The 17,061-nt window shown below is 37.3% G+C and overlaps 2 protein-coding genes across 3 annotated transcripts; one reads left to right on the top strand and one right to left on the bottom strand.

The window, feature by feature from the left end:
- The first annotated feature begins 1,827 nt into the window (after nt 1-1,827).
- On the top strand, nt 1,828-3,981 carry nxt2 (nuclear transport factor 2-like export factor 2). Its single transcript, XM_051650650.1, has 4 exons — nt 1,828-2,180; nt 2,275-2,361; nt 3,033-3,177; nt 3,724-3,981. The coding sequence occupies exons 1-4, from the start codon at nt 2,166-2,168 to the stop codon at nt 3,906-3,908; spliced, it is 432 nt and encodes a 143-aa protein (XP_051506610.1). The 5' UTR covers nt 1,828-2,165; the 3' UTR covers nt 3,909-3,981.
- A 4-nt stretch (nt 3,982-3,985) lies between these two features.
- Nucleotides 3,986-16,797, bottom strand: acsl4a (acyl-CoA synthetase long chain family member 4a). Of its 2 annotated transcripts, none has more exons than XM_051650640.1 (15): nt 16,673-16,797; nt 13,304-13,775; nt 12,121-12,298; nt 11,832-11,941; nt 10,655-10,793; nt 10,295-10,445; nt 10,055-10,178; nt 9,833-9,904; nt 9,614-9,753; nt 9,354-9,523; nt 7,176-7,250; nt 6,874-7,065; nt 6,673-6,787; nt 6,398-6,555; nt 3,986-5,774 (listed from the first exon to the last, which is right to left on the bottom strand). In XM_051650640.1, exons 2-15 carry the CDS (start codon nt 13,640-13,642, stop codon nt 5,617-5,619), a joined length of 2,121 nt encoding a protein of 706 aa, XP_051506600.1. In that variant the 5' UTR covers nt 13,643-13,775; nt 16,673-16,797; the 3' UTR covers nt 3,986-5,616. The 2 variants fall into 2 exon arrangements, with proteins under 2 accessions (XP_051506600.1, XP_051506599.1); XM_051650639.1 differs by lacking the exon at nt 16,673-16,797 and adding an exon at nt 15,515-16,337.
- Nucleotides 16,798-17,061: the final 264 nt, after the last annotated feature.

Here is a 17,061-nt window from a genome sequence, read left to right as displayed (position 1 = left end):
ATAATAAGAAACCCACTCCCTTGGGGGCCTGGGTAGCAAGTAAAGACGCTGATACCACACCTGGAGTCAAGTTCGAATCCAGGGCATACTGAGTGATTCCAGTCAGGTTTCCTAACCAATTGGCCCGGTTGCTAGACTCACGTTGGGTCACTATAATGTGGTTCTCGCTCTCGGTGGGGCGCGCGGAGAGCTGTGCGTGGATGCCGCGCAAGCCACGTGATAAGATGCGCGGACTGATGGTCTCAGACGCAGAGGCAACTGAGATTTGACCTCCGCCACCCGGATTGAGGCGAGTCACTACTCCACCACGAGGACTTAGAGTGCATTGGGAATTGGACATGCCAAATTGGGAAAACAAAAACAAAAAAGAAAGAAACCCACTCTCTTGAACCACATCATTATAATCAAGTAAATCTAAGACCAGTCTTATGTTAAGGTGAATTGACCTCCCTATCAAAAAGCCTTTATTGTGTCTCACTAATTATGGCGAAATACCTTTTTTCAGCATAGCAGCAATAGCACCAGAAAATATTTTATAATCGGTATTAAGCAAAGTGATTGGCCTCAGATTGTCTAAGAGTCTTTTATATTTACCAGATTTAGGGATCAGGGTAATTAAGCCTTGTTTTATAATTGCCATCAACTCTTTCTCCTCTATACACTCCTTTAGGGCTTTGAATAAAACATTTATAAAAATTGTTAGTGTGCCCATCAGTCTCTGGAGATTTGTTTAAAGCCATCTTCATGACAACTGAATCCAATTCTTCAATCCTAAAATCTGAATCACATACAATTTTAAAGGAGTCCTCAATATGTTGAATAATGTTTTGGATTTTAGCAAAAATGAGATCAGACTCTTCTAAGGAAAAGTCTGAAGAGTAAACTTAGAATAAAAAAAAAAAATAAAAATGTCTATCCTTCTGAAATCTTTGCATTCCACCATTTGGATCATTAAACTTATAATCGAGTTTCTTTGCTGTCTACTTTTTTCTAAATTACTAAAATACGAGGAATTATTTTCACCATCCTCAATCCATTTGGCACGTGATCTTATAAAGGCTCTTTCAAGATATGATCTATCTCGTCTTGAAGCTCCATCACCCTGTTTTTTCCATGACTATTTAAATCCGGCTTACTAAAGCATTGGCTTTTTTCCCAAAATAAATTACTTTCATATTCTCTTTTTTCCTGTTAGGTTCCTTGCAAAAATGTATGTAAAAATCCCTAATTTTAAATTTAATAAATTCCCATTTACCCACATTGCATTCAAAAGATACATTTTTCTCAATATCCCTTATTAATTCCTTGATCTTATTGCAGTATTCTACATTTTGCAATAGACTGGCATTGAACTTCCAATAACCTTTATTTCTAGTTTCCTTAAATGTGGGTTCTAAAACAAGATCTATAAAGCAATGATCCGTTAAGGGCGCCTTAGAGATTTTAGATTGTGAAGCAAACAGTTTGTGCAAGTCATTTAACTGGATATAACAACTTTATTAGGTGCCGCCAAATTTGCCTGATAGAAAAATACATTATTTGTTTCTGTTGTTGAATTGTTTCATTTGTATCGTTCTCAATAGGTTTTACAACAAAATGTACAATAATCCCTGTTATATTAAAACATATATTTGAATAAAGCTAATTGAGACATTCAACAAGTTTGAAGATAAATTATAATTATACTATTTCTTTCTTTTAACATCCAGTCTAACCCAATAGTTTTTATCCCATTTTTTATGTTTTATTATTCAAGTCTGTAATACTAAATCTATCATAATATGAAATATGTAGTGGGTGGGAACTACAAACGAGTGTAGGTTTCCAGCGGAACAGTTATTGTGAACACGTGCATTTGATCGCATTGTTTCTATTTGGTTGCGTCTGTTTTTTAAAAGATTAAGATAACGTAATTCAGATTTTTTGTTGATGGTATGTCATTTTTTTTCATACTTAGTATAAACTACATAGTAACATTCGCTTCATCGTCTTAGAAACTGTCATTAGCATAAAACCGCATTATTGTCAACAGGCTCGTGCCTGCATTTTAAATGACTTTAGTCATTTTATCTTTCCATTGTACTTTTGATATCACACACTGAAAAGCTCTGATCACCAGAAGTATTCAACAGGAGATCGGTGAAGTTTGTGCGTCGTTTAATAGCATGGGTTCAGCGGTGGTAAGTCGTCGATTACATTATTAATATAATTGCTTGTATGAACTAGTTTATGTTTATAATGGTACACGTTATTTCTCTCTTTAATATCGATCAGGACTTCAGGACTCAAGTGGATCAGTCGTGCAGATACTCAGAGGCATTCGTCAACATTTATTATGAATGCATGGATAAGAAAAGACGGGTATGCACAGCTCATGTTTTGGGCTAAACAATTCTGGATTGATCCATTATTTCACGGGCGTCACTTTGACTTAAAAAATGGTGGGGACGGGGGCTGAATTGACTTGTGGTAAAGTCTTTACCTCCAGTACAAGATGTTCCAAGTTCTAATCCGTCCTACTATATATATATATATATATATATATATATAGTAGGACGGATATATATATATATTTAATTCAGTAAATAAAGATTGCATTTTAACGTCAGTGGATGAATATCATAAATATATGTTTGCAGTTTTCTTTGCGATTTAACTGGAAAGGGACGTGAGCTGCGGAAGAGCATAACGAGTAGAGTGCTCGTCTGGATGCACATGAGAACATTGCCGCCCGCTGTCACTCAACGACACTGATAACAGCCGCAATGAGCACTAATTATAAGATAAAAAACATAAAACTCCACTGCTGAATAGCCACTTATTATAACACACGAACAAAATGGAAACTCCTACTCAAGAACTGGAGATGTTTCTTCTAATTAGACACTTTCCTGATGAAAGCTGTTGTGAAAGCTGACAAAAGTGGTGGGGACAAAATTGGCAAAGGCAAAAAGTGGTAGGGACATATACCACCCATAAATGACACCTTTCTCCAGTATGTTAATTTGCTTTTTAAAAATGTTTGCTTTCAGAATTTGACGAGGCTGTATCTGGATAAAGCAACGCTAGTGTGGAATGGCAATGCTGTCACAGGTCAAGTTGCCCTCAGTGATTTCTTTGAGTCCCTCCCCTCCAGTGAATTTCAAGTTCAGACTCTTGACTGCCAGCCTGTGCATGGTAAGTCTGTGAGTGCACCCTTTGCCAATGTATTCTAACCCAGATTTTACTTTGGGAATCAAGTGGCAATCCAACGCAGTACATGTTTTGTTGTTGTTGTTGTTTTTTCTTATCATACAAGTAACAGAAATGTCTTAAATCAAACAAGTATTAATATTATCACAAACTGCATAGGCCCTACAATATGAAATTGAGAATTTTGGAAATGCATAAACAGTGATTGTGTTATTTACCAAATGTACCATGGTATAAACATTAGGCAAAATTTTGTATTAGGTTTAGCCATATTATCAAGTGACTGATGAATTTGAGTCTGATCGGACACATCCTTTGACATTAACAAAAGAAATTTGAAGCCTGCTTTTCACGATCATATCAGCAGAGATCTGCATCCAACTAGCTGAGAACCACTGTTCTATTTCACATTTTCATATATATTGCTGTGGCCCATTTTGTTTGTGATTTGTTTAATTTTTTTTAACAAAACTTAAGCCTGTAGAGCAAAATAAAGAAATAAATTGTAATTTATTTCATATCTTTTATCAGAACAAGCAACTCAAGGCCAAACCACTTTGTTGGTGGTTACAGCTGGCTCAGTGAAGTTTGAAGGAAACAAACAGAGATACTTCAACCAGAATTTCTTATTAACTGCCCAAGCCTCCCCCAACAGTGACCAGCCAGTATGGAAGATTGCAAGTGACTGTTTCCGCTTTCAAGATTGGGCAAATTGAATTATATCATCAAATCTTCTTTGTAAACAAAAACTTGTAGTAAATGCACATTAAAAAATTATGGTAACAATTACATCTTTAGTAGAAAACTGTTTTACTTTTACATAGCTTGTTACATACAGTGACCCACAATAAAAAAGAATAAATAAGCTTTATAGAACATTCTACAAGCAAATTCACAATTTCTCGAATGCAGACATTTTACCATTGTAGTCCTGCTTATGGAGATGGGAACCCTGAGGGCTGTGAGGGAGGGGGAGGGGAACTTTCCAGAGGGAATCAAATAACTGCTAAATTTGTTGGCTTAATAGATATTAACAATGGCTAAAAATCCATGAAAACATAGTGCAAATGACAAAATAAATAAACTACACTATTCTCCAGAGTGAAACATTTGGTAAACCATGATATTACAGATGACAGTGTCTGTACCTTTAACACTTGTTAAAAATTATAAAAATAAATTAAAAAGGGTTCAAATTAATGAAATGCATATTTGACAAAATAAATTACAATATCAAGTACAGTACTAAATAGCAGATAATGGGTTCTCAACCCAATTATTGTGGAGGGTAAAGTTCATGTTGTGGATTTTTTTTTTTTTTAATTTCAGTTATTTTAGAAAATGTATTTCAGCACAGAGGCGATAACATTACAAGATGTGTCAAAAATCTGCAGAAGTGGAATTTCAAACAAGAGCTTGTGACAATAAAACAAATCACTTACTCTACACGAGCAGCACTAGAATCGGTGGTTTATGCCAGTGGAAAAGAATAGATGATACGGCTGTAATACAACCTTCACCTGTGGCATAAGGTGGGAAAATATTGATCCTAAAAAATGTTCCCTTCATTTAAGCTGTCAGTCTAGCTAACAGAACAAATCAACAACAAACCACTTGCCACAGACATCTCAACATGCCCCGAGTCATTCCGTGAGTATATATTTACCTAATGTGTGAACTAGCAAAACAAGAAAATTTGGAACTAACTCAGCTAGATACATTTACATAAAAACTCATAATTAACTGGTTTGTAACCATTAAAAAGACACTAGCTCCTGAAGTACTGAGTGGATGAAGCACAGGAATTGTCAAATTTTCAACCAAAAGGGATTCAATGTTGAAAATAATGAACAATCAGAAGGCACAGAAACATCACTATATAGTACTTGCCCCTAAAAGGAGGGGGAGTTCTGTAGTGCAATGACAACCTTAGCTAGCAATTATGTTTTCAAATTCTTTTAAACAAACAACAAAAATTGACAATTTTTTTTTTTACAAAGAAAAGCTACAATTTCACACAATGGAAAAAAAAAGCTTAAGGTGATGGCAGTATATCGCTGTTCAATGGTTGAAACATTTTACACTACAAGGAGAAATAAGTGGATGTTTTATGTTGGATAAGCTAAATATTGTCCACTACCCAACAGGTCTACTCAGCTACGACTCTATTGTAAACTATTTCACAGCAAAGAGACTACAGAGCTCTGAATTAAAATACCCACGTAGCTCTGCTTATATTACCAGGAATAAAAATGCACAGACCAACAACTCATCAGCATTTTTTCTCTTAAAAAGTGTGCACATTACTAAGCAATGGGCAGTGGTGAAGTTGTGGCAAAACGTTTTTTTTTAAACGTTTATTTATACACAGCAATTTTGCACTGCGGTGGTCTGATGAAGGTGTCTTTGGCTGTGATAGAGGTCCTACTTGTGGCCATACATTCTTTCGATGTCGTTAAGATAGTGGTTCTTCAGTTCCTTCCTCTTCAGTTTGAATGCGTCTGTCACTAGGCCTGTCTCGGGGGTCCATGGCTCCGGACTCAAATGGACCATGACTGGTATCTCAAAGCGCTGTAGTTTAACTGGAATCATGCAAAAATGATCAAGACATGTTCTGAGTCTAAAAGGTTTAGTTTGTCAGCCATGAACCATGATTTGCAACTTACTATTGCTAGTCAGGGGATGTAATCATGTGAGATTTTGCAAGTATTTGATTGGACAATAAATTGGATATGCCCAGTAAGTGCAAGATAACACAACATATTTTGGTCCATTTTTCCCAAAAGAGAAAGACTGTAAATTGTGTAGAACTAGAATATAGATGACTTGAATGCTCATAGACATGGACAAAAAGCCACAAACTGTAGGGCTTTCATGGGGTCTTCATGGACTGTTTGTACTAAATCCAATGGGATGGACCCAAGTTGAAATAGATTATAGGGAGCATAAAATATTTGCATGGAATTTTTTATTTCACAACAAAACTATTGAAACCGAATTCAATGAAGATTGTGTCATTGTCTGAATGGTGAGTTTTTCAGAAATCGAGAAAAGTCTACAAATCAGTTAGTCTTGTGCATAGTTTTCATACCGACAATTTATACTTGGTGTGAACAGGCCTTCAGGGTTCTTTCATATTTTTTTTTTTACTTTAAACCATTTCACATGGCTGCTGTTTACTCCCAATTGTGGAAATTATACTCACTTGAATTTGCAACTTCTTTAATTTCTCTCAGAACTTCTCTCTCCATAATTGGATGGTTGCAGATCTCTTCCCATGTTCCCTCAATACCCTTCTGATTGGCAAGAGCAGTGAGCTTCTTCTGATTAGGAACAACAAAGCTGATGACGTAGTTCTGGTCACTGGTGGGCAGAGAGAGAGGAGAAAGAGGTCTGTATACAGAACATCTGCTGTTCCAAAGAGAGGACCCATTGTCAATAACATTCCATATTTGTCAAGCAAAGCAGAGTGTGACAAACCTGTTTGCGTACGCGCAGATGTTGTCAACAAGAGAACAGTTCTTCAATGCCGACTCAACTTTGCCTAAAGACACATACTCCCCAGCCTGAAGTTTCACAAGGTCCTTCTTGCGATCTAGGCATTACAAACACAAATATATGTGTATTTTAACAATACAAATTATTTTACATAAAATAAACAGGACTTCATTGTAGGCATACCGACAATCTGAAGACAACCATCAGGGTGCATCTCCCCGACATCACCAGTAGAGAACCATCGCTGTCCATTCTGATCCACATAGAAGTCCTCATTGTTCGAGCTGTCGCTCCTGTAGTAGCCCATGGTCACATTAGGACCTCCAATGAGGATCTCACCACGAGGATGAGGCTTGTCGTGCTTTGTATAGCCACCTGAAGGAAAGGACACAATTTCTTATTCGCATGAATATTATTACTGCAAGACTTAAGTATACTAGAGTTCATATGAATGAGTCATAACATAGAATAGATTGTTTACTAACCTTCTGCCCAGTCTTTTAGTTTGATTTCACAACATATCAGAGGAGCTCCTACTCGTCCAGTGCTGTAGTCTGCAACTGCACAAAAAAAAAAAACAACTGTCATCAGTATTGCTGAATAGAGTTACTTCATTGTCACATCAAAACTAACACAAGCAGTCAGTCTGAAAGTGTGCAGATTTATATAAAAATAAAAAAATAAAATAAACAACAGTGCAAATGCTGTGATTTTGATTTAGGAAGGCTTTAGGCTTGAACATGACCAGATAAAGTTGCATGCACTGAAAAGTAAATATAGTAGAAAATATTAAGTAAATTCTACATTCAAACGTGTAAAATGAATGCTCTACTTTATAAGTAAATATTTATGATTGATATTTTTACAATGTGTCATAATAATGTCAGTAATAATCCTAAAGTAGAAAACAGACTATTTATCAGAGACAGCCCACCTCTATTAAAATGAATGGGAGAAATTGGAATGGTCAACGGATGTAGGAAGAAGTCCCGCCTTTAAGGTAAAAGAGCCAATAACCTTTTAGATAAACATCACCCGTCAGTCAACCTGAGAACACGTATGCGCATTAGCTATACAAGTAAGGATATGTTTTTTTTTTAGCGTTATCCGAGTTAAAGCAGCACAATTTATGATTCCAGTGTTGTCCGATTTTATTGTCGATTTTAAAAATGTTCCTTGATCAATCTTGACCAAGCGTTTTTGAGATATCGGTCTTTCCCATTCAAGTAAATAGGAGCTGCACTGTCATGACTGAAAATAGCCTCCCAAGGGGACTTGCTAGAAAGACTTTGATAGAAAACTTTGTCATACTTATTTGCTAATGTGAGTAAATTTCACTGGTAAATAAAATAAGTACATTTTACTAAACTTTTCGAAGGTGGTGTTCCCAGCATGTACTGGGCTTGATTAATTAATTAGCCTGCATGGTTTCACTGCTGGCAAGTTAATTTACACCTTTTTTTATTGTTAACTTTGTTGTTACGTTTGGTAACTTCTTGTATTGTGCAGTTTTAAGCTCAGTTTCTATTCAAAATTACCCATTCATTTAAAGAAAAAGAAAAAAGATACTGATTGTCACCATAATGGTGTTTTGTGCACCAAGTGTTGAGGTATATGCGCACAGCTCTATATCTTGTTTATATTGGCGGTAATGCAAGGTGATGTTGTCTCAGAGACTACATACCACATATTAAGTTTCCCTGTAGGAAGCTTCTGAGTGTCATGTAGTACATGATTAAACATATGTTTGTAAGAAAAAATCAAAATGTGGCAAGTTGTTATTTAAATTTTTACTAAGTTTAAGTTCCATTATATATCATACTTGTAAGTAAGAGTTACTGAATTTACTAAAATGTTTAAGTTAAATTTACTCACTTTAATCAATATTATGTCATAAAGTTAAGTAGATTTTATACCATTAAGATTTACTTAAATCTTGCTAAATAAAAATTAAGTAAATCTTACTAGTCATTTTTTTCAGTGTGGTAGAGGAATTGGTGTCCTAAAGAAAGTCAGATTAACCAAGACTTTGGCAACAGTTCTACCAATTAAAGTAAGGTGTTTATAAGTATGTAGCTCAGCAAGTATTGACGCTGACTACCACCCCTGGAGTCGCGAGTTTGAATCCAGGGTGTGCCGAGTGACTCCAGCCAGGTCTCCTAAGCAACCTAATTGGCCCGGTTGCTAGGGAGGGTAGAGTCACATGGGGTAACCTCCTCATTGTCGCGATTAGTGGTTCTCGCTCTCAATGGGGCGTGTGGTAAGTTGTGCGTGGATCGCAGAGAGTAGCATGAACCTCCAGATGCGGAGTCATTCACAGCGAGCCACGTGATAAGATGCATGGATTGACGGTCTCAGAAGCGGAGGCAACTGAGACTTGTCCACCACCCGGACTGAGGTGAGTAACCACGCCACAACGAGGACCTACTAAGTAGTGGGAATTGGGCATTCCAAATTGGGAGAAAAAGGGTATATATAAAAACTTTCAGGCCCAAAGCAGTACCCATGAACACTCTGAAGCTGTTCTTCAACAACAACCTCTGACAGCGGTTACTCTGAAAGTATTGGACATTCAGAAATAAGAATATATGGTGTACGAAAAGTTGGAAAAGATAAAACACCCAATTTTTTTAAGCCTCTTCAGATTTAGTAAGGTTCCTCACCCTCAGTTATAGTGCCTGCTCCACATGTCTCCGTAAGACCATATCCCTGACCAACAGGACAGCAGAAACAGATGTTCATGAAGCGTTGAGTGGCGGGAGACAGAGGTGCTCCTCCGGACAGCATCATACGCACGTTCCCACCCAGCAGGGCCCTCACTTTTTTAAACACACTAAACAACAGGAAACAAGATAATCACTACTCAAGGTCAACTGAAATGAGCAAATGCGATAAAATAAAGGACTTTTTGAACTGTTCTTACATGTTGCAAAGTGGCGCGTCATAACCTTTCTTGATCTGCTTGAGCTTGTAGTCATAAGCCATTTTGAACAGTGTCCTCTGTACACAGCTCATTTCCTGCACTTTACTCATGACATTCTTATTGATCCGGTCCATTATTTCCTGATGGAAGAAACAAAATGAAGATTTTAGGAAGATGTGCATGAAACAAGATCCAAGATGTTTAAAGAATCAAACTTACAGGTACAGATGCCATTAAGGTAGGTCTCAGCACAGTGCAGTCACCTTTACTTCCCTTCTTAATCTTGGTTGACTAAAAAGCAAAAACAAGACATTGAATCAACGGAGTGAACGATTAACAAGCATTTTGTTATTTAGTAAAAACCTCACAAATCTGGATGAGTGTGTGCCTTTTTTTCCAGGCTGCATTTGTCTGATCCTGTAATGAATTAGAGTGCAGTACCTGATCAGACAGTGTTTGTGGGGAGGAATAGCCAATCCTGCAGCCATAGGTCACACATGAGATCTCAGCAGTCATTTCCAACACATGAGCCAAAGGAAGATAAGCAATGTATGTGTCCTTTGGGCTGTAAAAGCATACAGGTACATTAAAAAAAAACTACCATGTTGCATTTAAATCAGACACGCAATTCTCTTCCATTTATACTGTATATTCTGATCCATTACTGGTCATTGTACACACCCCAAGCCAGGTATCCTTTCGCACTGGCCTGCCATGCCCCCAATGAGGTTACTATGGATGATCATCACCCCTTTAGGTCTGCCGGTGGAACCACTGGTGTACATAATAACAGCAAGGTCTGATGGAACAGGCTTCACTATTTCTCTACTCACTGAAACACAAAATGCATATTGTTTTCCTATCAGATGGATCCATTCAGCTACAGCACAAATCTCTATTCAGATCAATACTGTGTGGGTAAACTGAGGGAATACTACATGCAATCACTGAAAAGGCTAATTAGTAATATAGAAATGTCAGCAAAGGTTTGTGCTATTTATAAAATGTAAAAAAAAAAAAAAAACATTAAAGTGTGCTTACGGTTTTCTGGCTTGGCTCCCAGCTCCTCCACAGAGTGCATGCTGTGGATCTGTATGCCCTGTGGATATCCTGCAGTGTTGGTACCCTTCCTATCCACATAGATGATGTGCTTCAGATTGGGGATTTGAGGAAGAACACTCTGTACGGAAAGGGTTTTAAAGTGAATTGTTAAATACAGTGCAATTTTATTCGGCAACATATTTCCTTTTGAAACAGGAAGTTTGAAGAGACATATCGAAGGACTTTCACCCTCCCACTCCCTTTTTTAAATAGCCAATATGCTTTAGCAGGGTTGCTGCAGAGTTTTTAAAATCAAATTTAAGACTTTGTAAGACATTTTTCAAGACCTGAACAAATAAAATTAATACTGTATCCCCATAACAAAACAAACAATCTCAAAATAAATCATGTATCACAGAATCTTACTTGAACAGGCAGGGGCACACATTCAACATGGCCTTAACATTGCTTACCAGTAAAACAGGACAGGATCTACTGTGTGCAAGACATGTTTTTCACATATACAGTATATCACATTAAAATTGGTTTATGTACCATTATATAAATAAATACAAACTAGAGGTCGACCAATATTGGATTTTGCTGATATGATAATGTGCTGAAAGGCAATTAATCTGCCAATAGTTTTTAAAATTGGTAGCCTATATTAAATGTTCTTAGACTTCCTGTGATAGAGAGGGCCAGACAGAGGCCACAAGAGTCCAAATTGAATTAAATTCCAGATGCAGTTTTTAACCAGAAAAAAAACGTATGCGTTAGACAGACACTTTTGGAGCGTCTTACTTTGGTTGCGTCGCATCTAACTAGTTTTCAGCGTCTCTAGTCAAACGAGCTGTATTCTTAGCATGCTGTGTAAAGGTAAACGTTGTTTGAAACTTCGAAAAAACGCATTTTGAGAACCCTGTATTCTGTTGTGCTTGGTCTTAAGAAGGCTGTGGAAGGTGAGGCGTGTTGCCTTACATTTGAAGTGCTAACTCCCCCCTACTGCCACAAATTCGTAAAAATATCATGGTGGTACCGTACATCAAGCCTGAACTGGTCCGATGGTAGGAACATTCCTTATTACGGAACTTGCGTACGGAGAGGGGGCATGATTAATTGTGCTAATTTTAAATCGACAGCCCCAATCTAAATAATAAAAAAAAAAAGATCTTACTTTCAGTTTGTTTTCCAGCAGTTCTACACTGGTGACGAGGTGGGTAACTCCACACTCATTTAATCCAAAAACGACTGCCTCTTCTCCAAGAGTAGCATAAAAGGTCACCACTATAAAAACAACATGAAAGACACACATGAACAAAGGAAATACATTCTTTAGTTTAGTGTAATCACAAAATACTTATGAGTCATCACAGGAAAATGGGACTGACATAAAATTCTTCTTTCCTTTTTAGAAAAAAAAGGAAAGTGTGTTTGGCGAGAGTGAAAATAATGTGTGTCCTTACATGGGAAATTGCGTCTGAAGCAGGCCTGAGCCATGATCATCCACTCCGCACGTGTCTCGCAGAAAATAGCGATGGTGCTTTTTGGCTTTTGGCCTAGCGCTGCCAGCCCACTCCCAAACTGACTGACCTCAACATCCAGATCCTCATATGACATCCACTTATAATCACCAAGAATTAACTGCCAAGACAAAACAATTCCACCTGTTAGTCAAACACCTTTGTATAGATAAATATTTGATTTAATCACGAGATCTCAGAGCAGTTGAATGTGGCCCAAATCCATTTGTCTTTCCTCACATGGATGACAGTGTGAACTGCAAAAATTACCCAGAATTTGACATTTTTTAATTCAGATACGTTTCACTTTCAAAGGTGGAAATAAATTGGATAAGTATTAGATTTTTTGGCATTGTGCCTTTAGTGTGAAGCCCCAACATTAATTCCTCTGTTAAAACTAATGTATTATTTGAGCTGTAAAGTTGTTTAAATTGTCATTTTTACAGTAGTTTAAGGGTTTGTTGACATTACATCGTCATGCCAGTGAAGTTGTAAAATTGGCTGTAACTTTACACAGAAAAGATTAGTAAGCAATTTTATCACACTAAAATCATGTTAACACATTGTTTAGGTCTTGTGGCTATACTTTTGAAAAAGTGAGTATTTTAATGTTTACAGATTGGCCTCCATTCACTTCCACTGTGCTTCACTGTAACCTCAATTTTTTTTATTTGTTTTAAAAAAAAAGGAGGGACAAGTCAAAACTATTTTTTATTGTAATCAATATTATGCCATAAATGCTATCGATTAAGCTTAACTTGCTTTGAACCAGGAATATTCCTTTAAAATACATATCAATGTATATTAGGTTTCAAATGTGAATCTTGCTTTGAACAACAACAACAGAAAGTGACCATGGAAGTTGTTGATGCTAATGAATAGATTAATGCTGTGTTCACGTCGTTTGAGTTACTTTTATTACAAGATGGCATCTCTGAGATTCTACTCGGAGCTGTTCATTTCCTCGAACTCCGGAAGTTATATGTTTCTATGGCAACACTCATAACACCAAAACAGTGTTAAATAAATCGGATTTGAGCAGAAAATCTGAATTAGGCATTTTGGGTTGGATTGTGAAAGTAGCCATTGAGATTGGATGTTTGATCTTGTGTGCTAGAGAATGTACCTTTTTGAAGACTTTCCCACTCGGTTGGGTCTCATTTTCTTCACTCAGAACTTCTCGAGTTCCCAGGCAGTCTAATTTACCGAAACGCTGCACCGCATAGTCAAACAGTTTGTCAAGGGTGTCTTTTCCTGGGAAATCCACCGTCACCAGGGAGTCGAATCGATCAATGGAGCGGTAAGGTCCATCCGCTTGACCTGTGGTAGACTTGGATTTGAGCCTCTTTGCCAAGGCTTTCTTTTCCTGAGCTCCCGTGAGGAAGTACCATGGCAGAAAGCTCAGGAGGGAGTACAGCCACACTAGTGCATGCACAGGAAACAGTAGTATGTTGCTCAGGTCCATGTTTAGACTCACGTCTGCCGGAAAGGGACTGTGAGATGAAGGGATCAGGCCAAGCCTGAGATAGATGGAGAATCTTAGGGGTGAAGTTCAGAATGACTTGGAGATGTGTCTTATTGGCTCCTCAACATGTAACCTGATGTGGATGACAAACAAAGAGGAAATGTAACAATGACTAATAGAGATAGACCGATATTATCTGTTTTACCGATTAATCATTGCCAATAGTTGCTTTGTCAACAGTTGCCATAATTTCTTCATTTCAAAATAAGAGTCCCCAGTGTGTCCCACACTATGTACCAAATCTTTTTTCTGGTTATTATTGGTATTCTGAATGAATAAAATCCCAGATGCAGTTTTTTTATTCATTCTCATTATTCAGACACTTTTTCTTTGCCCGCAATAGTAAAGATAGCCATTTTTTTTTTTTTTTTTACATATTATAAATCGATCTTAAAAACTTTCAGCCTTTGCACTCCAAGCCAATAAATTGTGTATCATTAGTTCTCATTTAACATCACTATGACGTCATAAACATCCTGCAGGGCTGCCCTACCCTCAAGGCAGGGCTGCCGTACCCTCAAGACAGGGCGGACTGATGAACAATAGCCAACAAAACAAATGTACAAGATTATCTTGATTTCCAGAGATGAATATTTGTCAAGAACAATAAGACTTGATAAGCTGATAATTAACATGCGGTGTCACAGTATTTCTACTGGCAGTTTCAGAGCATGGTGCCAACAATGACAAGGTCATGGGTTAAATTTCCAGGAACACACAAATACTGAAAAAATGTTTAACTTGAAAGCACTAAGTTGTTTAGGATAAAAGTGTCTGCACAAAAGAATATTCTGGTTATAAAAAATTCTGTTTCCATGAGTTTGGAGGATATTTTTCTTTTATTTCCTCATCAGTCACATTGGTTAAATGCTAAAAATGTGATCTAATCTCAGGAAGATCTCTTATCTCTTGATCACATTACTCATATCATATTGAGGAAGTAAAGGGATGTTGACCGCACAACAGAACTTACTTCAACACAAACACTTCTGTTACCTGTACACAAAGAAGACCTTGGAAATTTACATTGTTTTGCATCTTACTGTAATTGTGATAACAATCAGCACATTGTTTATTATATTAGATTCCAGTCTAAAGTGCATATCCTTACTGACAATGAAGACAAGCGTGATCAACTGCCCTGATTGTTGTGAAAGTAGATCTTAAGAGCAAATAGATATGGCAAAAGATAAATGTAGGTCATAGTGCACTGGCTTGGCCAGACACTGACCCAATAGTAGCAGATAACCAAAACTCAACAATGGCAGTTAGTTAACACCCTCTGTTTGTTTGGCCTGACAACATTTTAATACATGAAGACTATTGTATTAAAATCATGATTAATCCTGGTGGAGCAGCATGTGACGTTGACACAGCTTAACCATTATTAATGCCTTGGGACAAACAAGTTTATGCTATTCTGATATAAGAAAGGCCATTAATTCCCAAGACATATCCTAATTATTAACATTGCATATGGTGTTCCTGTAGCTCAACTGGTAGTGCATGACACTAGCAACCCCAAGATCAAGGGTTCGATTCCTAGGGAGCACAGGGTAAAGTGTATGGCATGAACAAACTGCAAATCATTTCGGATACTAACTGGTTTCCCTATAATATAATTTCCCAACAATCAATCAGGATGATATTTAAACGGTTGTCGTTAGAGCACCTTCGTATCTGGATCATCATTCAGGAACGAACTAAAACATCAGGCCTGAGATAACAACAGCACCACCTTGTACATCCAAATTAAATTACAATAAGTATTTCAAATTAACTTATGATGAAGAAACAAACATTGTTACTTACTGGTGCACTTTTTTAATCTGCCCTGATGAGTTTGTAGTGTAACCCTGTACAAAGGTAACACTTCACCTGAACCCTTAAATACAAGCAAGAGTGGTCAGTAGGCAGAGACAGCCAATGACAGCAATCCTTTCAGCTCACCCCACTGACAGGCCATATCTTCAGCAGGTGAATACACCACAGACTGTAATGGAATGACTTGATCCTGGATCTGATCCCATTATCTTTGTAGCATTTGTTATTAGGTTTATCTTGTTCAAACCGACCTCTGATTACTAAGAGAGGACACTTGATGATAAGCTGACCTAAGTGTACACTTCAAAAGTACACTTTGTTAACACATTAAATAACTAACTGCTATTGTGTGGCTATGATTACATTACAAGCATTGGTATAATACAATGAGGTTGTCATGTCAATTGCACTTTCAAAGTAACAAAACGCGTTGACAAGAATTATTAAACGTTTTTTAGGTCAATTAAGGTGAGAACTATTTTGAAAGATCGAAAGGGGCCTTTTAAGGGTATTGATATCATCTGCAAGGTGCAACCAATAATACAGGATGTCTCAAAACCTAGTGAGCAGCCTACCTAGAAAGCAGTTTGGGTGCGTGCCTACTCTACAGTACGTTTAGAGACGTGGCCAACACGTATTATGTCAATCAATCACACCGGTGAAACGGCTCGGTTTATTTAAGCAAACTTGTTCAACATACTAAAATAGGTTTCATTAACGGAATTGGTTAAAACTTTTTATTCTGACCGTGTAGTCAATGATAATGATGATGATGATGACGACGATAGCTCTCTTTGTCAGAGGCGGAACGTCAAACGTAGCATCATCACGAGATGATGCCAATACATGCTTTCCCATCACCTATCCTCATATCAATTCATTCTCGACATAAATGTAATTCAGACTCAATATTTACGTACCATATTGATATTTGCTAATAATGTGGGCTATATGTCTATTAAACAGCCTTAGCTAGCTAGCCTTCCCTTCATCTTTTTCAGACATCTATAAAGTTGTCGCGGTAATGAACACAAAAATGATTACCGTATCCTGATCAAACATAATCGAAGTTGTTATTATAGTATTGTAGGGGTAGTTGGTTAGAATATGAAGCTCTTTTAATTTTACCGGCGTTTAGTCTCTTACCTCACAACCGTTTCGTGTGCGCGAGTCTGTCGCTGGGCAAGCTGAATGACCGACAGTTACCTTCTGCGCGTGCTGTTACACCCGGAAATGTTGCGTCATCTGACTCCATATTTTCTAGCCAATAGTCATCTAGACAGCTCACCATTGACTAATTTCACTTCCTGCAGTAAGTGCTGTTGATGACATTGCAGATGTGGCTGAGACAGACAGGGGGTCACTGCAGGCTAACAAGAATTTAATTTTGTTTTGGAAACTACAGAACAAGAATGTTGCGTTTTTCACTAGTAGTAATTATAAAAAATATGTACAACATTCTTGTGTCGTTTCCAAAATAAAATATTGAAGTTTATCTTTTTTCTGTGGAAATCAAATTGTTACAAAAATCCAAC

Source organism: Myxocyprinus asiaticus, chromosome 22 (assembly GCF_019703515.2).
Source record: "Myxocyprinus asiaticus isolate MX2 ecotype Aquarium Trade chromosome 22, UBuf_Myxa_2, whole genome shotgun sequence".
Classification (NCBI taxonomy): Eukaryota; Metazoa; Chordata; class Actinopteri; order Cypriniformes; family Catostomidae; genus Myxocyprinus; species Myxocyprinus asiaticus.
Note: the sequence above shows the minus strand (reverse complement) of the source record. Positions and strands in the feature narration are given on the sequence as shown.

What these genes read in the sequence shown, in the direction of transcription:
- nxt2 (XM_051650650.1), top strand. An exon ending in GCATGGATAAGAAAAGACGG is followed by an intron (nt 2,362 to 3,032) that starts GTATGCACAGCT and finishes GTTTGCTTTCAG; the next exon opens with AATTTGACGAGGCTGTATCT. An exon ending in TGACTGCCAGCCTGTGCATG is followed by an intron (nt 3,178 to 3,723) that starts GTAAGTCTGTGA and finishes ATCTTTTATCAG; the next exon opens with AACAAGCAACTCAAGGCCAA.
- acsl4a (XM_051650640.1), bottom strand. Translation starts at nt 13,642, where the DNA reads ATGGACCTGAGCAACATACTACTGTTTCCTGTGCATGCACTAGTGTGG. An exon ending in GAAAGGATACCTGGCTTGGG is followed by an intron (nt 10,179 to 10,294) that starts GTGTGTACAATG and finishes ATGCTTTTACAG; the next exon opens with CCCAAAGGACACATACATTG. An exon ending in TAAAGAAGTTGCAAATTCAA is followed by an intron (nt 5,775 to 6,397) that starts GTGAGTATAATT and finishes GCATGATTCCAG; the next exon opens with TTAAACTACAGCGCTTTGAG.